Below are 25,796 nucleotides of genomic sequence, written 5' to 3' on the forward strand. Positions count from 1 at the left end.
TTTGTTTTAGCCGCATTCACCACCAGACCGATCTTTGCTGCTTCACGTTTCAGGCGGGTGTACAGTTCTGCCACCGTTCCAACCCAAGTAACACACTTGTCACAGAAGAGTCACGGCGGCGCAGGTTTTTGTTACGCAGAAGTCACTGTGACTCACTTCTAACCAATAAACACTAAATTGCTAAAAGTACAAGTGACAAGTGTGCTACTTGGGAAATGCTCTAGCAATAATGTCCATGTCGTCCGCAAAGCACACAGATTGACCCGATTTTATGAAAATCGTTCCCCGGCTGTTGAGCCCGGGTTGTCGCATCACACCTTGCAGAGCGATGTTGAAGAGTTGTTACAAAAATAAAATAAATTAATTATTATTAAAGGATCAACATATCACGATACACATAAAACCCTACAAATGCACAAATTAGGAACATCACAAATTGACGCAGCACAACACATAACATAAATGTGCCCTGTTATCCAGATGGATAACATCTTCCGATCACAGGATGACGAGGATTCATGTAAGGGTTTGTGTCCATCAGTCATCCTGGAATTGTATTTTAGTTGGCAGTTTGCCTTTTAGTTCACAGCATGTCGCTGTGTTCATAGCTTGGTTTTGTCTAGGAAAACTAATCCTAATCGGGCATCCCGTTTCGGGGTTCGATACTTAAGATAAAAAACTTGAAGTCCGTGGCAGGGAAAGGTTTACATGTCTAGTACTTGACCTCTGCCCGAAGTCGCCTGAAAATTGGCAATCAATATTGGATTGCATTTTATAGGCCTTTATTTTCCAGAACCCTATAAATGTCTATTAAAACTCGGGGAATATCTACAAGTTAAAATAAAACATATAACACAAAGAACGCACGAATATAGAATTTATAACACATTTAACAATTATTCTGTCTTATAGTTGTAACAAATATTTATACCCGTAACAGAGTAGGCATGAGAATCCGCCACCTTGTCGCAGTCCCCAAAAAGATTCGAATGAACTTGATAGTCCACTCGATACCCTTACGCAGTTTTGCACACCATTCATCGTTGCTCTTATCAGTCTGGTAACCTTCCCGGGAAAGCTGTTCTCATCCATGATTCTCCATAGCTATGTCACTTTGAAGTCGACCAACAGGTGATGCGTTGGGACCTGATATTCTCGGCATTTCTGGAGGATTTGCCGTACGGTAAAGATCTGGTCCGTTGTCGATCGGCCGTCGATGAAGCCGGCTTGATAACTTCCCACGAACTCATTCGTTTTAGGTGACAGACGACGGAAGATGATCTGGTATAGCACTTTGTAGGCAGCATTCAAAATAGTGATCGCCCTGAAGTTCTCACATTCCAAATGGTCGCCTTTCTTGTGAATAGGGCAGATTACCCCTTCCTTCCACTCCTCCGGTAGCTGTTCGGTTCCCCAGATCCTGACTATCAGCCGATGCAGACAGGTGGCCAACTTTTCTGGGCCCTCTTGATGAGTTCAACTGCGATACCATCCTTACCAGCTGCTTTGTTGGTTTTGAGCTGGTGAATGGCATCCTTAACTTCCCTCAGTGTGGGAGTTGGTTCATTTCCGTCCTCCGCTGCACTGGCGTCGTCGTTTCCTCCGTTGCCGTGGGCTTCCGTGCCTACGTTCTACACGCCGCTCAGGTGCTGATCGAAATGCTGCTTCCACCTTTCGATCACCTCACGTCCGTCCGTCAAAAGGCCTCCGTCTTTATCCCGACATATTTCGGCTCGCGACACGAAGCCTTTGCGGGATGCGTTGAGCTTCTGATAGAACTTCCGTGTTTCTTGGGAACGGCACAGCAGTTCCATTTCCTCACACTCCGTTTCTTCCAGGCGGCGCTTTTTCTCCCGAAAAAGGCGGGTCTGCTGTTTCCGCTTCTGATTATAACGTTCCACGTTCTGTCAAGTCCCTTGCTGCAGCATTACCACCCTCGCTGCGTTCTTCTCCTCCAAAACCGTTCTGCACTCTTCGTCGAACCATTCGTTCCGTCGATTCCGTTCCACGTATCCGATGGTGCTCTCGGCTGCGTCGTTGATGGCTGCTTTCACTGTACTCCAGCAGTCCTCTAGAGCGGCCTCATCGAGCTCGCCCTCGTCTGGCAACGCGGCCTCGAGATTCTGCGCGTAGACTGAGGCGACATCCAGTTGTTTCAGTCGCTCTAGGTTGTACCGTGGCGGTCGCCGGTACCGTACATTGTTGATGACGGAGAGTTTTGGGCGAAGTTTGACCATCACCAGATAGTGGTCGGAGTCGATGTTGGCGCCACGATAGGTCCTGACGTCGATAATGTCTGAGAAATGCCGTTTTCGTTCGCTTGCTGGTGGGCACTGAACTTACCAACCGTCGGTCTGAATTTCTCCTCCTGGCCTACCTGAGCGTTTAAACCTCCTATGATGATCTTGACGTCGTGGCTTGGGCAGCGATCGTACTCGCGTTCGAGCTGCACGTAAAATGCGTCCTTGTCATCATCAGTGCTTCCGGAGTGTGGGCTGAGCACGTTTATTATGCTGAAGTTGAAGAATCGGCCCTTGATCCTCAACCTGCACATTCTTTCGTCGATCGGCCACCAACCGATCACGCGCCTCTGCATATCACCCATCAAGATGAAAGTTGTTCCCAGCTCGTGTGTGTTGCCGCAGCTCTGGTAGATGGTATGACTACCTCTAAACGTTCGCACCATGGATCCTGTCCAACACACCTCCTGCAGCGCTACGATGCCGAACCCGCGGTCCTTCAGTAGATCGGCGAGTATGCGGGTGCTCCCAATGAAGTTAAGAAATCGGCAGTTCCACGTACCGAGTTTCCAATCGCAAGTCTTTTTTGTTCGCTGGGGTCGTTACCGTTGGTCTCGGTTCGTATTATTCTGTTGCTAATTTGTCCTTATAATGTTTTTTACCCTATTTTCCGGAGGACCATAGTTCACAGTTGAGCTTAGAGTCATTCCCTGGCAATCGGACGTTGATCAGCTGCCTATAACATGGGGATCAGACGCTGTTGTGATCTTCCCTAAGGTTGCTCGCAGCTCGGCCGGTGCCATGCGGACGTAGGGATAGGAGTTACTTGGCAGATGCTAGTGATCTCAATGGGATCTGTATTGTGCGAATTATCCAGCCTTTACCGTACCACCATTAGAGGGTTAATCACGGGATTGATTGACCAGCTGCAGTTGCTAATCCTGTATCGTCGGATCTGCTGCAATTACACAATCAACTCACAAGATTACTGCTTGAACCAGTGTATAAGTGTGGGCAATCGCCGGGGACCGTGGCGTTGTGGTCACACGTTCACTTAATAAGTGGATGTCCATGGGTTCGATCACAGCCCCGAGACTTGCAATTTTTCGTCAGTTGCTCTTCCCCCCCGAGAGCGGCTAACACCTGACCGTCTTCTGAGCATACGCTCAAACGGACCCGGAAACTTGGATAACGGCTAACGGCAACGCATAATGGACCCCCAATCGGACTGAAAAAAGTTACAAGAGCCACACATCAATATCCTCGTGCTCATCATTCTACCATGGACAGGGTAGAAACGTGACAGCAGCACAAAGGCAACCAGTTCGATATCCAGTCGGGTCTCCAATTAGACGCTGCCACCCACTATACGTCCATTGCGTTTTCCAGGCTGTCTCCCAATCAATTTAGTTCATTTTTTGTATGTGATGAGTCTATAGTAATCACAAACTGCACTCAACAAATCAGCTGGATTGGATACGAGACAGCTTAGAAATTGCGGTGGGCGTGAAGTGGGTGGCAGCGTCTAAAAGGATACTCCATTTATTAGAATAGAATACATTAAGGCGTTGCACTAAGAGCAAGTGCAGCTGTCAATTGGAATCGCTCACGCAGTGCCCTAGTGGAAAAAGAGCTGTAAAATTAGGTAAGGTGATTGAAAAAAGTGTTGGCGATCTCCTATCTATCAGTGAGAATGGCGCCTGGCACGTAACATTACAGATCGAATGTACAGAAGCAGGAAATGATCATGCAATTGCTTAGCTTGCATGGACATGGACCACGATTGTATTTTATTTTATCTTAATACGTTTCACTACAATATTTCGTATACATGATTTTGAAACTGCCTCATATACACAGTTTTCCTTATAATTAGATTAGCCATTCCACTTACATCTCCGGTGAAGCATTTCCAACACGAAATGAGTAGCTAAAGATCCGTATCCACAAGAAGAAAGCTAATGAGACATCTACTTGCTTGCGTTGACGTCGTTGTTCGCTACGTTGAAACTCGTCTCCGCTTACATCAAACGTAAAACGCAAAAAAGAAAACAACAAACCTGCTATTATCCACTTGGTTGGGAGGAGAGCCAGAGTTCATCATAATTCGAGATGACTTACGTTGCGTTTCCCATTCAAGACGACCGCCGCCAGTATCACTTCCCAGTGACAAACGCTAGTAGGTAGTACACGCTACCTATACCTACAGATGCGTTGAGATGAGAGTAATTTGAGACACCGGGACATGTTAGTACACAGCCACAGTAGCAACGACGATGTTAAGTAGGTGGATATTGTTCATCTTTTGTGTTTTCCGTGCGTCTTTCTCGGCTCCATCCAGGTGCGGTTAATTTGATGAATAGAATTTCCGTGGGCTGAGACTATGCATGCCTGCCAGTCAACGAATGAGATGTTAACAATGAAGAGTGTGTGTGCATTATAATTGCAACTGCCATCAACGGGCAGGTCTGGAATGTAGCTCATATTCACACGCGTTTTGTGATAACGAATGATGATCCAGCATGTCGGAAGCGCATTTGAAGCAAGCTCCCTGTTAATCGCTACTATACAACAACAAAAAACTGAATGCTTCATGTTATAGACATCTGCTGCAACTACAAACGGGAAAATTCGTAAATCAAACAGTGAGTTAGTGATGCAACTTGAACCATGGTTCCACTTAAACGAATTAAATATTTCCGTTGCATCACACATGTACCCCCGGCATACAAAGTTCATCGATCTTACCTGATCCAACGGATTTCATGCGAACGTGAAAATCGATTTACCTACCATCCATCAGAAAATTCAATCTCTCTTGCTTGTTGAAAAATCAATTACGCACCAATGCTGACCGTGTGCAGCATCTCGTGACTGATTGATCCAATGCCAAATCCATGCGAACATCAGTTGAACACTTCGAAATGAGAGGGAAAAAAATAACTGCGCATCGAATTTAAACACTTTTTTGCTTACTTATTCAACATTTAATTCAGCGTCTCTCGTATAATACTTATATATTTACACAATTCGAATGCCTCTTTCTCACTAGCCTAGACTAACAAACAACGTAATTTGACCATTGGACATCTCCAGAGACATCTCTTTCGCATTCAGCACAAATGTAATAGGTCTTCATGCTCCTCCTAGATCACTAAAATCACCTTAATCAATCATCTACCAACTAAAATAAGCTATCTATAGTCATCACTCATCACTAGCTTCGATTCAGTGCTGTTGGTTGTTGTTGTTGTGATTGGTGCTGCTGTTGTTGTTGGCCGCCAGCGGCCGGCAGCTGACCCTCGATGTCTCGTTCGTTGTCAAATCGAACGAAGTTGTTCTGACTGGCAGGGAGGGGTCCTTTGGCAAACATCCGATACAGCACTACCAGGCTGACCAGCACGTACACGTTGACCACTGTATGGGGGCAGAGAAGAAATGGGACATGGTTAAAGTTATTTTATACAACAAAAATTAAAAAGAAAGCTGAACTATTTGTTTAGTTCAGAGCCACCAAACAAGTCCATCAAGTATGCAAGGTCAACATTGATGAAAATACAAGCAAATTTAGTATATATACAGTTGATTCATGTTTTATAGAAGATTGAAGATCAAAACAGAAACGAATATACCACTGCAGGACAGTGCATCACAAAGATAGTGTGATAACTGAAACACAAAAAAAAACATGGATTGGCACGATATGCGGTGGTTTTATGCAGCTGTCAATGGCACGCAGCAAAAGACTGCACCAGTAACTTCCATGTGTTATAGCCGTGAAGGAAATTATCTTGCAGATAAAATTATAGTGATAGAAAGATGAAAAAACATATTTGTTTTATGCACCACTCAACGAAGTTTAACCAAGGGACAAAGAATAATTAACATAGTTGATGACGGTAAAGCAATAGTGCATCATGTTGGGAATAGCTCGCTGGGGTTTGCAAGGTTGGGATCAAAAATGACCCTATTGCACAAGGAGGGCTAACCCTTGAGTCCTGACGAATTTTACACACCCAAATTTTGATGTTCATTCTGTTCTATTTTCTTTAATTTTTAGTCGATTTTGATGAAAATATGACAGAACAACCGGAAATGGCTACCGTTTCATAGAATGCACCGGTTGGTCAAGTTGGATGACCGGGCCCAGATTTATACGGACACCCAGTGGGATGACGTCGGTTGGCCAAATGAGATATTTTCGTAGTGTTTTACAGATCTTATGTGGGACAATAAGTTTTTACATCTGAATCATCAAGTGTTCATATCTTTGGATACTTTAAGGTCATTTGGAACTACAGTGACCTGTTCCGGATTCCAAGTTACCGTAAACGGGCTAACATAGATAGCTTTTCTGCAGGCAATGAATTCAGCAAAGCAAATCAAATAATCATTGCGAATTGAGCCCTCTATTAAGGAAAAATGGGAATATTTGTATTTGAGACTTAACTGACAACCTAGAACATCCTTAACATCATGAAGTTTGGAGAAACTAAATAATTGACATACCAGTTGTTGTAAAACCTGAATTTGGATATGGGTTACGTTCAGATGTATTCATTAAACCTAAGTCAAGAATATCAAAAGATGTTTTATATTCTGGGATGTTCTAGATGCTCCAAACTGTCCAACTATAAAGTCCTTTAAGTCTACAAGAAGGCATTATGTGTTTTCGCCATAAATAATAGCATTCCATAATCTACTGGGATCCGTGAAACTCCTGAATCTTTAATGCCTTTTATAGACACTATAGGAATATTCCAGGTCGGCCAAACTACCTTGGAGTTCAGAACTTTAGGTCTAGACTCGTAACAGTAGCTGTATCTGCTATATTGAGTGACGGTACATATTCAACTGCGGTTACTGGACCAATCTACTAGAAATTATTATATACCTTTGGGACATCCAGGGTCATCCAAACTGTCCTATAATGAATTTCATGTGTTTTCGTCATAAATAACAGCACTGCATAATCTGCTGGATACGCAAAGCTCTTGAAGTCTAGAGACACTATGGGGATATTGCAGGTCAGCCAAACTAGCTTGGAGTTCAGAACTTCTGGTCTACATTCGCAAGAGTAGACAATAGACATATCTGCTATACTGAGTAATGTTACATAGCCAACCGCAGTTACTGGACCAACCTGAAGTCCACTAGATATTATTATATAAACCTTTGGAACATGCTGGGTCATCCAAACTGTCCTATAATGAAGTACATCAAATCTACAAGAATAATTTCATGTGCTTTCGCCATAAATAAAAGCATTGCATAATCTGCTGGGATCCGTGAAGTTCTTGAAATTTGAAAGGTCATTTAGAGACACCATAAGGATAATCCAGATTAGCCAAACTACTTTAGAGTTCAGAACTTTAGGACTACTCTCGCAACAGCAGCCTTATCTGATAACCTGAGAAACGTTGCATAATCAATTGCGATTACTGGATCAACCTGAAGTCCACTAGATACTATTATAAACCTTTGAATATTTGGGATTGCCCAAACTGAGGTTTAGCTCTTGACAGTCACAGTAGTTATTTTTACAATGAGCTGTAAAATTTCACATCCTACTGTAATATGTAATCCTCCTAGCATTTCATAAGTCATTCTAAGATTCTTTTGAGATATTCCAGATCAACCAAACTACTCCGGAAATCATTGCTTCAGGTCTACACTTGTGATTATAGCTTTTGCCACTATGCTAAGTAGTGTTACATAATCAACTGCATTTACCAAAGCAGTTCGAGGAACAATTAGTGGTGCTATATATTTTTCGGATATTATGGGTCATCCTTACTGTTATTGAGTTTAGTTGATAAAAACAACCACTGTAACATAAGGGGATTTCGTTTTAGATGGTAACGTTGAACAACCAAATAGGATCCATGAACCTCCTAACTCTCAAGGGTCACTCCATGATGGTGTTGTGATAATTTAGGTCATCCAATCTTTCATGGAATACATTACTTTATGTCTTCACTTGCAATGCTAGCCTGATACATAATGAACCATATTTACTAATATTCTTCAAATACTAGTAGGAATTTTTAAGTACCTTCATATTTTAGGCTGTAAGCTTTTATGATACTTATTTTTTGAAATCTGCATTCGTTATAGTCATTATGAAGAGTTATTGATTCAGTTTTATTGAAATTGTTATTAACGCTTAATAAATAAATTAAATACAATCATTACGGCTGGTAATGTTGTGTAACTCAAAACAGTAAAAAAGATATTATTAAGGCTGTAGACTCCAAGTTAAATAATGCAAGACAATGTGAACGATTCTCAATATATGGAATATTTGTCATATTCTCGGATTATATTATGTCAGCTCCAGTAAGTATAATAGATTATGCAACATAACTCTATATAGCCAAAACAGAAACTTCAATTGCTGTAGATGCAAGATTTAAAACATCAGAATAGTTTGGATGACCTCAGCTGATCTGATGATGTTACCGTTACACCCGTAGAATTTAGGATATAAACTCGAGCACGGTTTGGATTATCTAGGATATCTCAACAGATCTGGTACTGTCTATTGAACTTTCAGAAGACCTACTGGACACGATAGATTATAAGTTGTTACTTTGTATAATGAAATAAGTTACCGTTACACCCTTAGATTTTAGGATCTAAACTCAAGAACAGTTTGGAGGACCTATGATATCCAGAAAAAATATTCTACCCATTTTATGCCGATGAGCACCAAAACCACAGAAATACGTGGAAAAAACTCCATAATAGTGCTCAGAAAAATTTCGGCTTCAAAGGGTTATGATAAAAGATTTTTGAAAAAATCGTATTTTGGGACTTCCTCTCCAAACAAGTTTCATACAAGTTGGTCAATATGAACTTCCATATGATTTTCCTTTGAAATTTACCAAAAATGTGGGGAAGACTGAGGAGATTAGTTTTTCTTTCGGAATCTAAAATATTTTTAGTATATATTTCAGATATTTTTAGCATATATTTTAAGAAATTCTAGTATATTCTATGATGAAAATGTGCTAGATTATTATCATTTTTGGGTATATCATGTAAAGGGGGATCAAGTCTCCCCATTTTCAAAAAAAGATAATTTCCAAAAAAAAAGGTGTTTCTTTTCTTTTCAAACACACAGCTATTAGGAATAAACTTTCAAAAATGCTTACTTGTGATCTTCTGCAAAAAATGGATCTAGTTAAGTGTTTTCCCTAAAATTACAGGCAAATTAAGAAAAAGGGTCACGTAACTCGTTTTCCCTTACTCATGAAACCAACTAGAATTTTTTTTAAGAAAAATTCTCAGAATTTCGCCAGAAGTTCTTCTTTGTGTTCAGATTCTACTTAAAAATGCAATTCTGCAGGTTTCTGCTGTTTGGAATCAAACCTTGTACCTGATAATTCTTTGGTTTGAATTTTCTTCAAATTTCATTAAATGTTACATCTGTAAGCTACATGAAAAAAAAACTTCCAAAATATTCTGTTAGGAATTTTGTAAGCAGCGTAAACCAAATTGGACGTAAAAAAATCAGAGCACTTTCACATTTTCATTGAAATACACGCACTAGATGCTAATTTACCTTTTCCATGTGTTCGACAAAGTTTGAGTACTGACCAAGGGCTATTCACTATTTGGAATTATGACCTCAGATGGCAACACTGATCGATCTACATAAGACCGTTCATTAACTGGGGGTGTTGCTAGTTAACAAGTAACGTTTCAACTTCTATCGTGGGATCCAAAGCAGATAGAAATGTGTCGTCTTTGACAAATTTGTTCAGAAGGACAAGATCATTCTGATTATTCATCAATTATTTGGTGATTTCACCACTAGGTAGCGCTAGTTTTGAAGTAAAGTTTTAGACTTCTTTATCTCGTGATCCAGAGCATATAGAAAAGTGTCGTTTTCGGCAACGTTTTTTAGAAGGACATGAACATTCTGGTGATTCTGACTTGGTTTGATCACCGCGATAATTTATATGCTTAGTTAGATTGGCTATTTTCGGTGAAATGATCAACAAACAGCATTATTTGCGTAACGCGTGTTGGTCTACTGCTCTTAAACCATCATCAGACACCTAAAAAACATTTATTTATTACAAACATTCTCACATGAATGTAAGTGTTGTTTGTTGAATGGAATGTTTGTAACAAATAAATGTTTTTAGGCGTCTGATGATGGTCAAAGAGTAGTAGACCGAAACGCGTTACGCAAATAATGCTGTTTGTTGATCATTTCACCGAAAATAGCCAATCGAACTAAGCATACAGCCATTCCATAGAAAAACGATATAGCGCATCTCCGATTGTCGTGAAACTTGGTGGGCTTGTAGTTCTTCTTCGGAAATAATTAGACCCGTATTTTTTTATTTCGTCATTAGGGTGACCAATTTTCATATAGGGTGGTCCAAAAAATCAAGGTTTTTCAAAACTAAAAATTTTCAAAAAATCGTAGCTTTTGAACCATTTGACCGATTTTAAACTTCTTTTTTTTTTTGTTTGAAAGCTATTGAATTGTAGTTTTCAGGAAAAATACGTTAAAGGGGCTAAAATGTAAAGAGTATCGTAAAATGGGGTGTTAAGGACTCATGGGGTGTTAAGGAATTCATCTTTTCACAATACTTCGAAAACTCGCCAAACCGTATAAAAAATGTTTTACTTAGTCCAAATTCGATTCAAATGTGTGTTGAAAATAAAGAAATACTATAAGGATTACCAGTCATGAAAATACGTTTTTAACTGGACACTAAACATGAAAAATAGAACGGCATTGCTTTCTCTCAATTTCGCTACCATTGAAACATTCATTTGTGAGGTCAGAAATATTATTAGGAAAAATATGTGAGTAATCGTAAGATGTTCTACAACTCATTTCAAACCAAACTAGGGTAAAATATTTGATGTAACTACAAGTACAAGAGACAATATAGACCTCCAAAGCAAACGGTAGCTATCCCGTGTTTCTCTCGTTCGTTCTTTCCCGCGAATAAAGACAAGTGCTGTGTGGAGCAAATAGAATCGAGTTTTATCCCCTTCCGAAACCGTAACCGTATCTGCAGTGGCCAACGGTGGCAATAAAATGATCAAGCATTCGTCGGTCGTGCGTGCATGCTTTGATCGCAGTGATCGTATCGTCACGATTTAGTGTGGACTCGTGAAGCCCACATGTGTGCAGTGCAGAACGGTGATACATGTGGTGTCTCCCTGGTGATATTTCTTGTTCCCGTGATTTGGCGCACCGCTGTTGCTACAGCGGACAAGTAAAAGCTCCGGTGGCGTGCAATTTGAGCTCCACGCTCGAACATTGACTGTTGATGCTTACATATGAATAAATAAATAAAAACTAGGGTAGTTTTTGAACACAAACATTTTTTGTGAAAAAAGTTTAGTTTCATAAACTGGTGGGGTGTTAGGGGATTAAATTTCTCACATAACTTTTTTATTTGTATCATGAAGTTTTGAGGCGATTGTTTCATTGTATGACAGTTACTTTTCTGAAAGACGTATTACGGATTTCATTTTGGGTCACATACATCTCAACAATTGCTATGGATGATAAATTCAACTAATGCAATGTAGATCTTAAGAAACAAGTATTAGATTGATACATATAATTAAAACAAATAGTCAAATATTTATTACTAAATGCCGCAGTAGTTCCCTCTTTACAGAAGTTTGTGTTCTTTAGGTGTTTTGTTATGTTTTAACGAAGGCGTATTCTTCAAAATAGATTTCCGTCTATTTTCTTATTTAAATATTATTAATGATTGGCGCTAAAACGTGACAGCTTTTTGAAAATGTGGATTATGCTCACTTGTTCCATATATTATGTAAACCAGACTGCCACTAACTCTTGCAAAAGAAAGTATTTATGAAGATGAATCATGGCCGCTAAAATATATCAGAATCTAAAATACGACCTATCAGCGATGTTCCAGAGTTGAAATATCAGCATTGAATACACAGTTTACACCCTGAACCATCTAATAATGCTTGCATTTAAAACATATCAATATAAATGAGTTTTTAAGTGAACAAAAAACTGTAAATGCACATCCTTAGTTTACAATCTGTTGGTCAGCCTGAACTATTCAATTTGGTTACTCTAAATGGTCGGCGTTCAGTCAGACCGGACCATCTGGTTTTCAATGGTTTTGGGGAAATGTCCTGCAGGCACTTGGGATACCAAATCGAGCACGTTATTTTCTGAAAAACTGTAGTTCTTTTATGTAATGACCCACCTGCATCAAAGAAACGTCGAAAAATTCAGAGTTATAGAATTCCTTCGCTTATCTTTACCTGCCCAAAAAATCGCGTAGTCCACTCTGACTTAACGCCGACCAAATAGTAACTATGAATAATGTGTTTGTTAAAAATTGAAGCCACTCAGGTACAATTGACGGTATTTTTTCAGATTTCGAGGCTTTAACAAAAAAAAAACTCATATACAAAGGTAGATGACAATGAAACTGTTCCTGCACCTTCAGGACTATGACAATCATTTTCGGTGATGTTCAAGAAATATTACAGTCACTGCTTACTATCAATCAATTTTTATCCTTCTTTGAAATATAAGAATTTTTACATTCATTCCCTTAAATTCCTTAACACCCCATTTTCATATTATCCAAAAATTCGCACATTTTGTTAAATATCTTCAATTTCTCCAAAAAATCCTTAAATTTTGTAATCTATACGCGGAGCAGGCAGCAAGACAATGATGGGACTGCTTGTCCTGAAAGTTTTAAGAACCCATGAATTAATGAAGATGAAAAATTTCTCCGTCCCTTAACACCCCATTTTACGGTACTATAAAATATGCAAATATATTAGTTTTTTCACGTTTTTATGGTCTCGGGACCAAAGAGGGTACCCTGGTTTTATATTTTTATCAGAAAATTCAGGAAATTTGGCGTAACATATCAAAAAATCAGAAATGTATGTTTTTTAGATTTTGAGATATGATATTTTGAAAATAAAAGGTCAAATTTTCCCATACAAGACACTTTTTTAAATTTGATTATATTTTGATTCCTTATAATATTATGGATACCAAAACCACCAGGAATCACTTTAAAAAGCAATACTATGCATAGTTTTATGAGAATTTGCAATTTCAAGCAATTTTAGAGTAGCTAGTACTAAAATATATGACTCCCTATATTCAAAAAGTCATATCTCAAAAACAAAACAACATACATTTCTGATTTTTTGATATGTTACGCCAAATTTCCTTCTTTAAATTAAAAAACCCAATTGGTCATGTCACATTCTCCCGAATTCCAAACACCCGAATGACAAATGCTCCAAAGTAACAAAAGCCCAAAAGTCATTTGCTCCAATGTAACATTCTCCCGAATGTGTTAAATGCCCAAATAGTCCTAGAAAAACTTTTCTAAAACCAGTTAAGGAGAAACATCAAAACATCCTATTTCAATTTTGCATCCAAATTTTAAAGCCACAACTGTGATGAATGCAGCATCGAAACACGCTGCATTTGGTTATTCTACCTTTGCTCACTTGTAAAAAGAGGCAGACAATCCTAATCAGACGCATTTGTTTACGAATTTTGAAGATTAGTGCTCATGGAAACGTCAGAAGAGATTTAATTCGGTCATTGAAGCAGCCCTATTTGTATTAATTGATGTTTCACCTTAAGGCATCGTCCACGTGTTTGGCATTGGCGTAGCTAGGGGGGGGGTTCCAGGGATGCCAGGCACCCCCTAGAACAAATTTGGCACCCCTAGAATTTTTCCTTGACAGTCACCCAAAATTTAAAATTTTACACAATAAATTCCAATATTTTTTAATGGCACATTCGAATAAAACTAAACACACACCCAGAACTACTTATATATGTACCTGTCGTACGTTTTGGCGCTTTGGATATTGGTAAGAACAATCAACAGACTTCTCCATGCATTCCTCCAGAAGTACTTTTATCTAATCATACAGTGATTTCTCTAGGCTTTCTTTATGGATTCCTCCCGATATTTCTTCAAAAAACTTCCCTCAGGATTCTCCAGGCAGTTCTGATGGGGTTGTACATTCTAGAAATTTCTGTAGAGATTGATCCAACATTTTCTTGTAGTATTTCTTTCGAAAATTCTTACTATGGTACTTCTTGGAATTCTTCTAGGGATTCTTCTAGATTATTCTTCTTTTCTTGGGATTTTTTCAGGAACTCCTGGTGGGATTATCCACGACAACCTTCCTGGATCCTTTCAGAAGTTCCTCCGTTGATTCTTCCAGGAATTCCTTCAGAGATTTTATTCAGGGATTCTTCCAGAAACTTCCCATGAAATTCCTCCAGGAGCTTATATTGGCCTTCCTCTGGGTACTGTGGCTAGGATTCCAGCAATTTCTCTTAGAACTCCTCCAAAAATTCTCACTGTGGTACCTTCAGGAATTCTACTAGGAAAGTTCTTTCGAAAATTCTTCCAGAAAATCATCCTGGGATTTTTCTAAAAATCCCTTCGGTGATTCTTCTAGAGATTTCTTCAAGAATTTAACCAGGACTTCCTCCAGAGGCTCTTCCGGAAATTCCACGGGGGATTTCTCCAAGAACTTCTATTGGCCTTCCTTCATGAATTACAGCTGGAATTGTTCAAGTCATTCCCATTAGGACTCCTTCAGAAATACTTCCAGGGATTTCACCTGGCATACTTACAGTGTATCAAATAATTGTCCGTACAGCAATTTTTTGGTCAAACTAATTTTTCATTCAAATGATCATAACTTTTTTATACATCAATGAAATACACTGAAATTTTGACCAATCATGAACCATATCGAATAAGTTTTCTGAAAGTTATAAAACTTTTAGATTTTTTAACACATTTTTAAAACATTATATCTCAATATGGACTCGATGAAACTTTTTCCATTTTTTTGTGATACAGCTTATACCTAAGGCTTTCATATGCAGCTCCGATTGAGATTTTATATTCACTACAAAAAATATGAAATAATGTACTTCTGTTGGTGGCGAACGTTTGGCAGATTATATGTGCAAAATAAGGTAATTTTTAAAACATCGTCAACTACATAAGCACATTTTTCATTATTTTGTAGTGAATATAAAACTTCAAAAGTAGCTGCATATGAAAACATTAGGTATCAACTGTAACACACAAAAAATTGAATAAGTTTCATCGAGTGCATACTGAGATATAATGTTTTAAAAATGTATTCAAAAATCTTATAAGTTTTTCTAAAAGTACTATAACTTTCAGAAATAATTCGAATAACACTCAAAATTTTACCAATGGAGCTTTAATATATGGTTCATGATTGGTCAATGATTGGTTCAGCGTTTTTGATTGATGTATAAAAAAGTTATGAACATTTGAATGAAAAATTATTTTGCCAAAAAAATTGCTGTACGGACAATTGTTTGATACACTGTACTTGGTGCAATACTTTCGGGAAATCTTCCTGAGATTCCTCCAGAAACTCCCCCTGCGATTCCATCAGGGATTCCTCCAGTATATTTCTATCGATTCTTTCAAGGAGAACTAAAGGTATTTCTCCAGGCATTTGTTAGAGGAACTTCTCTTGGGATATCCCCGGTATTCCTGATTCTAGGATTTCTCTAGAAATTACTTCTCCCGGAATTCTAGGAATTCCTCCAGATCTGCGCTTCCCAAACTCCGTTTTCACGGCGCACCAGCCTCTTGCAGGCTCGCTAAAAGGAGTAGAAAAAGCGAGCCTGCGACACGTGGGGGTTCCACGAAAACTGATTTTGGGAAGCGCTGCTCCAGATATTCCATCAGGGATTCCTTTAGCAATTCCTGCGGTTCTTCCAGCTATTCATCCTCAATAAATTCTAACTGTGGTAGTTCAGAAATTATGCTACGGAATCTTCTAGAGCTTTCTCTCGACTTTTTTGCTGGGATCTTGCCAGGTAATCTTCCTGGAATTCTTGCAGAAATTTCTTTGGTGTCCTGGTGTCCTACCAGGGATTTCTCCAAGGATTCCTCGCCAGAAATTCCTCATGGAATTCCTGCAGAAACTCCCTTTGGCCTTCCTCCAATAATACCTCAAACAACTCCTCCTACGGTTCTTCCAGCAATTCCTTCAGAAATTCTTACTATGATACGTCCAGAAACTCTTCTAGTGATTCCATTACGAATTTATCCTAGCATTATAGCTGGAATTCTTCCGGGAAATCTTCCTCACATTTCTTCAGAAATTCCTGCTGCGATTTCTTCAAGGCCTTCTCTATAGATTCTTCCAGAATACCTCTACCGGTTCTTGCAGGGACTTCTCTAGGCATTCCAAAGATTTTTTCTTTGGATTCCCCCAGGTATTCCTGATGAGGTTTCTCTATAAATTCCTGTAAAGTTTCCTCCAGCCATTCCTCCTAGGATTTTCGCTGCGATTTCTACAATGACACACCCCAGAGTCCTTTTAAGAATACCTCTTGAGATTTTTCCTGTGACTTTTTGAGAACCTTTCCGGTGATTACTCCAGGAATTTTTATCGAAGATATTTTATCCAAGGATTTTCTCATAAATTTCTCAAGGGTTCTTCCAGCAACGCCTCCTAGGACTCGTTCAGAATTTCTTACAGTAATACATCGCGAAATTCTTCTAGAAATTATTCTCTAGGGTTTCCTTCAAAAACTTGCTGGGATTGTTCTAGGTAATCTTTCTAGGAGCCTTGCAGAAGTACCCCTGGAAATCCGAAAGGATTTTTTCCTGGGATTTCTCCAAATATGTCTCATTGGATTCCTCCAGAAACTCCTCTTGACTTTCATCCAGGAACTCCTCCTGGGATTCCATAAGCGATTTCTGCTGCTTATTCAGCTTCGGCTCTTTTCAGGAATGCCTCCTAGGTCTCCTCCAGAAATTCTCACTATGATACCTGCAGGAATCCCTCTAGGGATTTCTCCTGGCATTCTTGCTAGGATTCTTCTAGGCAGTTTTCCAAGGATACTTCCAGAAATGCCTTTGATTCTTCCAAGGATTTTTCTAAAAACTCATCCAGGATTTCCACTAGAGTTTTTATTCGTAGATTACTATAGAAATCAATCACGGTATATCTACTGGAAATCCTTTTGGGCTTCTTCAAGGAATTCCAGTAGAATTATTTCGAATTTCGGGAATAGTTGGAATTTCCAGAGAAATCCTAGGAGGTGTTACTAGAAAAATCTCTAGTGAAATCCTATAGGAATGTACGGAAAAAACTTGTAATTACTTAGAAGGCACAGAATTGACAAATTGAGAAATGAATTTGCGAAAAAAAAACGCATTCTGTTGGGATTTGAACCTACGACTGCGTATTCGCTAGACCATAGTATGGTCATTTCTTTGAGGATTCCTTCGGCATGGTTGTTTTTTTTTTCTGCGGTAGTTTCATTAGAATTTCATCAGCAATTTCTTTGGATTTTTATTTCTATAATTTCAATGGCCATTCCTCTGAAATTATTTCAGTTATTTTGCAAATGTATCAGGCAATTTTATCGTGATTGTTTTTGAAATTATTTATGATTTATTTTTATTTATATTTATTACTTCCAAAAATTGCTGAATATTTTTTTTTAATGATCTTTATTAGTATCTCAATCAATGTTTACATTCTTCATCTTAATCTAAGTGTTCTGTGTATTATAACACACTATCATTCTAATTTGGTAAAATAAATTTAAGCTATAATCAATACTAATTAATAACATATTACATTTCATTTGTAGCAGTTAAGATTTTTTGCAGGTTTTTTTTTCACCCACGTGTCAGAAATTGCTGAATATGAAAATCAGAAATTCTCAACTGGTCTTGGTAAAAAAAAAATCCTATGAAATTCACGAAAAGCTTACTGACAGATTCCCAAAAAAAATTGTCGGAAAAAAATCCATCAAAACTACCTTAGAACTTTCGAAGTAGTTGCCAAAAGAATTTATATAAGAATTATCAGAGGAATTCCTGAAGAAAATATTACGACTTTTTAAATAAATTGGTCAAATCCAATCTCAATATGAATTTTCGAAATATTTTCAATAAAAAAATACAAAACAATTTTCGAACAAAATCCTCAAAGAATTATCCGAAAGAATCAAAGGAATTTTTGAAGAAAATTTAAAAAGATTTCCAAAAGTAATTGCCGTAGAATCACCTTGACATAATTTTGAAAGAATCGTCAAAGATTTTTTATTCAAATAAATTCCCTGACGAAATCTCTAAGAAATTTGCTGAATCAATTTCCAAAGGAATCACCAAAGGAGTTCCCAAAGTAAAAATCGAAGTTTCCAAAAGTTCCGAATGAATTGCTGATGAAATTCTCAAAAAAAAGTTCAATGCAAGTAACATCGGAATTACCGAAGGTATTCCGAAATCATCTGCTGCAGGAATTCCTTGCATAAAAACTGAAGAAATCTAGATGAAATTGTCTGAAGAATTTTCAATAAAGTTATAGAAGCGTTTTATGAAAGAATTTCCGAAGGAGTTTTCGAAGGAATTGGCGAAGGAATACCAAATAGCATAAATAATAAAAGTCCAAAAAATGGACGAAAATCCAAAAAAGTAGGATGACTTGCCGAAAATATTTCCAAAAAAAGTGAGAATGTTCCCAGAGCCATTGTCGAGTGGATTACCAAAGGCTTCACTAAAAGAATTCTCTAAGGAATTACCTAAAGAGTAATTGGAAAATTTTTAAGGACAAGGTATTTGGAGTACATTGCTCAAAATTTCTAGAGCACCGTTTTTTAGAACCGTTGAACGGATTTGGATTAAAATGCATCACGCTGTTGAGAACCACTGAACAATTAGCGTGATGCATTTTCATCCAAATCCGTTCAACGGTTCTAAAAAACGGTGCTCTAGAAATTTTGAACTATGTACTCCAAATACCTTGTCCTTAAAGGCAAATATCAAAAAAAAAAATTAGGTTTATAAAGCATTCCATTCATCAGATGTAATACCAATGTCGAAATCCGAATTTGGTGCGAACATCAGAATCCCGATGAGAAAAAACGAAGTTTGCTCGCACCAAATTCCGGGTTTCAACTGGATTGATAATATGTTAGTGAAGCTTCAGAACAGAACTCAGGAAAACCGAGTTTTGAGAATCATACTCACAATTTTTCTGTAAAAGAATTTTCATGTCCACGTGACTAACTAAAAAACGCATTTTATCCATTAATGTTGTGGCCAAACCAAAAATGCTGCTCTTAATTTTTTTCTTAAAAACTATTTTTGTAAGCGTTATTATTATGCAATAAAACAAAGAGAATGTCACGATGAATACATGTTACACGCAAATTTGTGGATATTTCATAGTTTTCGAGATTTACACGTCTAATAATTGCTTCGAAAATGTGTTCTAATGGACCTGATTGTTTTCAATCCAAAAAGGGATGGTCGTGATAATTGTTAAGTAGTTAAGTTCAAACTGAAGATACAAATTTCATGTATTTCATTTTTCCCGCGACGCAGTATATCATTATACTAAGAAATTGAGGGTGGATCGGTATTTCTTTTTACAAAAAAAGCAGCCTGGAAGCCACTAAACCGGCACCCCCTAGGCACCCCCTAGGAAAAAATCCTAGATACGCCTATGGTGTTTGGCCGAATGCCATTTGTCCAAATGCCATCCGGTCGAATGTGCTTTGGCTTAATTATGATTAAACCTAAATCCTAAACCCAAACCTTTGACATTTCCAGGTTATCAGCAAAAAGTAACTAAAAGTATTTTCATCACACATTTCCGGCAATACCGTAATGTCCCGAATTTATCATCTCCTTGTGAATTTTGGGGTAATGGAACCTATTTGAACTTTACATTAATTTAAAGCAGTTCTTAGCTCAATAGTCAACGTAGTATGATTAACTGACATGTCTGACAGGGGGAAATTCTTTAATTATATCACGCAAATAAAAAAATTGTCACTTTTTTATAGGATATATTCACAATATTTGCATGGATCATAACACTTTTATGAACGCATTCATTATCTTCTTCCTGAAAGGCTGATCCAATTTTTCAGGATAGATTATTTTTGAGATTCTTCCATGAATTATTTCAAGGATTCCTCACTTGAGAATTCTTGAAAGATTTTCTCGGGAATCCACCAGGAACGTTTTCCAGGGTTCCTTCAAGGATTGCTTCTTTTGTGCCTCCATGGAACATTCTCCGTGGGTTCTTTTCAGGATTCCTGCATCGATTACTCAGGGATTTTTCATTATTCTTCTAGGCATTCTCCAAAGTCCTGGTTCTTTCAATTTTTTTTTCTGAATCCTGAAACCTTCCGGTAAACCTTCAGGTATTCTTCCATCGTTATTTTTTTTTTTTGCTAATGTGTACAGTGCTTCGTCCCGGCATTCCTATTGGGGCTTTCGGAGTATTTCCGGGGTGCCTCCCAATTTTTGCTGGGGAATCTGGGATTTTGGAGTCATCTGGATAATCGAGTCGGACCTGTATTGATCTTTATTTGAATCTGCATGACCAGTGTCGCCTGCAATAACTTTTTTTTTGCCGCAATGTGAAACCATGCAATATACTTGAGGTGCACTATAGCATTGTCGAGCATTCGATTTGCCAATCTCACACCACAAATATCAGAGATATTGAGCTATATTTGAATCTGTATGATCAGTGTTGCCAGAAATAATATAATTTTTGTGTCTCAACGTGAAACAATGTACTACTCTTGAGGTATATAAAATTGTCGAACATCTGAATTGCCTACTTCACATAAGAGGTATTGAGCTATATTTGAATCTACATGATCAGTTTAGTCAGCAATAAAATATTTTTTGTGTCCCAACGTGAAACAATGTACTGCACTATACCATTGTCGAACATTTGAATGCCCTATCTCACACCGGATCTGTGATATTGAGCTATATATTTGAATCTACATGACCAATGTTGCCAGCTACTACAAAAATTATGTGTTATTAAATGACGTTAACAAATCTGAATTTTAAAATGACGCCAAAGGTGCCACTTGACTTCTACATAATTTTAACTGAATAATCGAATTCGATATATTATCTCAAAATCGTGTTGATCGATGTTTAACATTGTGCAGTGTTACCAGTTGCAGAGATAATTTTGAAGAACCTAATTTTACAAAGACAAGTGCTCAAGGTAAATCTAGATGACTTGCTGATATTATTTTACGTTACTTCAAACTTCAATGAACATGAACACCATCTCAATTGTAGTGAATTATATATTCATATTTTTATTAACAGTTCAGCAGTGTGACCCAACCACTTGTCATCCGAATACTACCCCACAGTAAAAAAGCGAGCCAACATCTCTGACCCCCATTGTGCGTTGAACCCCATTTTGACAGCAAAAAGTTTGTAAACAGTATACTTTTCAGAACCAGCACTTGAAAAGCGCGAAATATTTTCCAAAACAAAAAATAAAATTTTCAACAATGCTAGGAGAATTATGAAAAAATGTAATTCTTTTAGCTGAAAGAAGTAATAATAAATAAAAACGTGTCCGAATTAGGTCGTTTTTGGGGAATGCAAAGAACTTTTTTGTTAAAGAAAAAATATCACTCGTAAACTACGCCTAAATCAAATGTTTGACCTGAAACAGATGCTGACTTCAAAAAAATGGCCGAATCGCAGCCGGTTGGTGTGACCAGCTTTAAAAAAAACTTAGTTTTTTTCTATGCAACTTGAAACAGTGTTTGACGTCTACTCAAGTTTTCCTGAAAAGTATTTTTTATTGCATACATTCATATGTATATATTCAGCCATATATGATTATATTTGAAAAATGTTGCCTTCTAACAGAAGAAATTATGATATCAGGAGCCATCACTGTTTGACCTTTGTTGTCCTTTCGAACTTTACTGAACATTACATGTGTATGTTAAGAAAACTTTTAAAAGTTTAGAGCAATCATTGAAATGGACGATAATCTAAATTTTGTACGTAAAAAAGTGGACGTAAATCAATTCGGCGTAAAATAAACGGACGTAAAATAAGGTCGGAGTGTGTTATTGGAGTGGACCTGAAGTGACGGTTCAAGTACGTGATTTTCACGAAGAGGAGTACCACTCCCGATAAACTCACAAAATATGAGTTTTTCATTCGTGAGAGATGTAAAACCTTTGGTCCCGAGATGAACTAACCCAGGGCAAAACATGTCGATGATATATGTAGATAATAAAAAAATATTACTTTCGACTGAATTTTGATCGAATTACCTATTTTTGAGCTTATGAGAAACGAGATTTTTTTTTCTTCTTTAGTACGATCAGTAACAGGAACAATCAATGATATACATAGTGTAATATATGAACATTGGTACAGAAATTGCTTATCAATTTTCGAAATGATTGACGTTAAAAAGACATTGTAATTTTAAATTTACTTTAGCTTGTAAATAAGTACTGTATGTTGATTGATTGATTTGTCTTTATTTAAGTACTGTATGTCTAATTGATTCTAATAAAAAAAACTATTCAACCCAAATCGAACAAGTGAAATGAAGAACTGCTCAAAAATAGTTTGGAACCGGTTAATCGATTGACAATCAAGGTCTAATCACTTCTTAGAGATTTGAGCAATTGAATTTCAAAACCGCTGCTCCGTTTCGCCATGACAAAAAGTTCGTCAAGCCAAACTTCCATTAGCAATGCTAAAATGTTTCCAAAGTTCGACCTTCCAATCGAATCGGAGACCGTTGCACCGCTGCGCCGAAGTACACCGGTGACCGACCACACCGGTATACCAATAACAATTAACTCCCCATTTAGCGGGAAGGAAACACTTGATGTCTGCGCAGCCGGCGCGGTGTCGTCGGTGGCCAAAGCGGTCAACCGTAACACCTGTGCAACTCAACAACCAGTCAATCAATTAAAAAGTCAAAAATAATTCCCCGGTGCGGTGGTAGATACCTAAGTACTCACAAATCATAACGACCAACTGGCGGCTATCGATCGTGGCCAGCTCCGAGGGTCTTCCGGTGCAGAGGTTCAGTATCTCCTGCACGATGACGACAGCCCCATCGATGATGAACAGCGCCAGGAAGGGGGTGAGAAATGATTTATTTTCCTGCAAGAAAAAAAGTGAGAAAAAATGCGAAACAAAATCAGTCAACGGTATTGTGGGTCACGCTACGCTATTGCAGCAACAACAGAAGCAGGGGAATACGGGCGGCGGGAGTTTCGAAGCACGCATACCGGCGAATGAGATCATCAGCCGGGGCTAGACTAGACCTAGGTTTTTATAGGTCTCCTGCTTCAACACAGGTTTTGCAAATCGATCGGGCTGTGGACTGTGGTAGAAGATGTCTGTAAATGTAGGTAAACCGGGTGTACATCGAAGCGAAGTAAGTTCCACGACTGTGATGATGCACATCACCATGCTAATTAAATACATTCTAATTGGAGACCGGCAGAAAGTGTTTAGCCGGTGTTTCTGTGATGAGAAGCATGTTAATTTCTAGTCACGACAACCTTGCAGCTGATTTCATTAGTGTTTATTATTTCGATGTTATCAGCCCAATTCAATTAATTAATTTAATTTATTGCGAATATTTAAGTGGTGGTCAGGAAGATTGAACTTTTTTTTTTCAAGTAAGCTGTCCTTGATCACAACACTAGTAATGCATCTCTGCATTCTCAGGACATCCAGACGAAGTGCGATTGAATTGCAATTAAAAGCAATAAAAACGCGTCGGTAAGAATAGGACTAGTAGAGCATGTACCGATAATTTTGGAGGACCTCAAAATAGTGCTCCATTCATTCTTATAGATGTTATCAGTGGATTTCGAGAATATTCTCCAGAAATTTAAATGGACATTTTTCAAAGGATTATTTAACAGTAGAGGGCTGAGATGAACCAGCCTCGGGCTGAAAATCTCATAAATAAGGCTGATACAAATTTAATTTTGACTTTTTGTCTCCCCCCCCCCCCCCCCTTCAAAAATTTTTGGCCGGATTTAGCATTTTGAGGGGGCAGATGAAAAAATATTTATGAAAATATCGGGTTTTGCCAAAAATTCTTTAACAAATCCGATGAGTTTTTAATATTTTTCAAATTAAATGCTTTATTATTTTTATCCCCCTCCCCCCTCAACCAGCCAGAGTGGTGGGACAAAAAGTGAAATAAATATTTGTAACGGCCTAAAGACATAAAAAATAAATAACAGTAGAGGGGCAAGCATTCAATTCAAGTTTCCTACCCAGGTTACCAATAAGCATTTGAATAAGCCGTATTTCTGTTTTATATCTGCATTTGACCTGCTTACTGCCGTATGATAGCAGTTCGACTGCTAAACTGTCCTATATTAGCAATTGAAATGCCACTTAAAATCTGACGGCAGTTATATAGCATTTCAGATGCATGGTATGTTTTGGTCAACAAGCAGCATAACTGCTACATTATTGCCGTAAAACTGCTAAGTGGAGTGCGTAAAGCCACAACACATTTCCACTTTTTAATTTACATATCATTCGCTTGTCCTGTAATTTATAGAGTAGCAACTAAAAAAAATGGTTTGGCAAATGAATTCCATGGTTTTGGCTACTTTCCAATGCTCGATCTAATTATCAGCACATGCCGGGCACATAGCATATCTGACGAAGCAACTGCCGGTGTAATATTCAAGCTTTAAATTGATCAAAAAACCAATGCACATTAGGGTAATTGTTCCCATCGTTATGGTAGTACCTGATGTTGCGGTAATGGCAATTGAGCACTTTTTCGACTGAAATGTTACCAAAAGGTATTTTTAATAGATGTATGGTGCTTAAATTATGAGATTGCACCATTTGTTTGCTTAAGATTTGCCCAAAAACCTATTTTAAAAAATTATTTTCATTAATGTGTTTGCTGCTGTGTTCCTAATGTTGCGGTATCCCATATGATTTCAATGGGATACCGCAGCAATAGGAACAAATACCGCAACATTAGGAACACAATGTTCTTTCAGATAAAAACCAATAAAAATGCTCATAACAACATCAAAGTGGCAATATTTCGTTATTTTCCCGTAGATTAAGGATGGATTTTATTGTTTTCAATTCAATCCATGTAAAAAAGTTTGCTTGGGACGATACAATTGCGGTTTAAACATGAACCCAGTGCTTAACTCCTCCATGATCGGATCAATTACCCTATCTAATCATCTATAGCTTACATCGTAGCACGGTTCAGCACCATCGTCAACCCGAGGATCGAAGGATCAAATCCCGTTTTCGCGGAAATCAGCAAAAAAAAAACAACAGGATTTCAAAACGTGCCCCCAAGTCTCAAAAGTTGCACAGGAGAGTGAGGATAAAAATAGAAGAGAAAGGGAAGCCGTAAAATGGGCAGGAGGAAATATTTTGTTTTTATTTTTTGACAATCTGGGGGATAGGAAGTTTAAGCATTTAATCAGCCGTATATTGGGCCAAAACCTGCATTTAAGTAGCGCTTATGGCACATATACGACAAATTAGCATTTGATGAACTGCTGTAAAGGCGCATATAGTGCCAAATTAATGCCATTTTAACTGCTTATTAGTACCACTAAACTACACTAACTTTTCAAAACATGGGGGTTCCAGGGTTGGCCCCCCACCAGGGGCACCGAAAAGGTCTGGGACATGACGG

The 25,796-nt window shown here is 38.0% G+C and overlaps 2 protein-coding genes across 6 annotated transcripts in view; one reads left to right on the top strand and one right to left on the bottom strand.

The window, feature by feature from the left end:
* Positions 1–25,796, top strand: part of LOC109418956 (mediator of RNA polymerase II transcription subunit 15) — a 566,077-nt gene that overhangs the window by 408,859 nt on the left and 131,422 nt on the right. The gene's annotated exons all lie outside the window — the stretch shown is intronic.
* Positions 5,205–25,796, bottom strand: part of LOC109418959 (uncharacterized) — a 44,495-nt gene continuing 23,903 nt past the window's right edge. The window contains exons 3-4 of one of the 2 annotated variants that reach the window (XM_019693180.3): positions 23,095–23,251; positions 5,205–5,657 (exon numbers count right to left, since the gene is read on the bottom strand). In XM_019693180.3, coding sequence (XP_019548725.3) covers positions 5,458–5,657; positions 23,095–23,251 — 357 coding nt within the window. In that variant the 3' untranslated portion in view covers positions 5,205–5,457. The remainder of the gene's footprint in view (positions 5,658–23,094; positions 23,252–25,796) is intronic. The other variant, XM_019693181.3, reaches the window with a different exon arrangement.

This window comes from Aedes albopictus, chromosome 2 (genome assembly GCF_035046485.1).
Source record: "Aedes albopictus strain Foshan chromosome 2, AalbF5, whole genome shotgun sequence".
NCBI classification, from domain to species: Eukaryota; Metazoa; Arthropoda; class Insecta; order Diptera; family Culicidae; genus Aedes; species Aedes albopictus.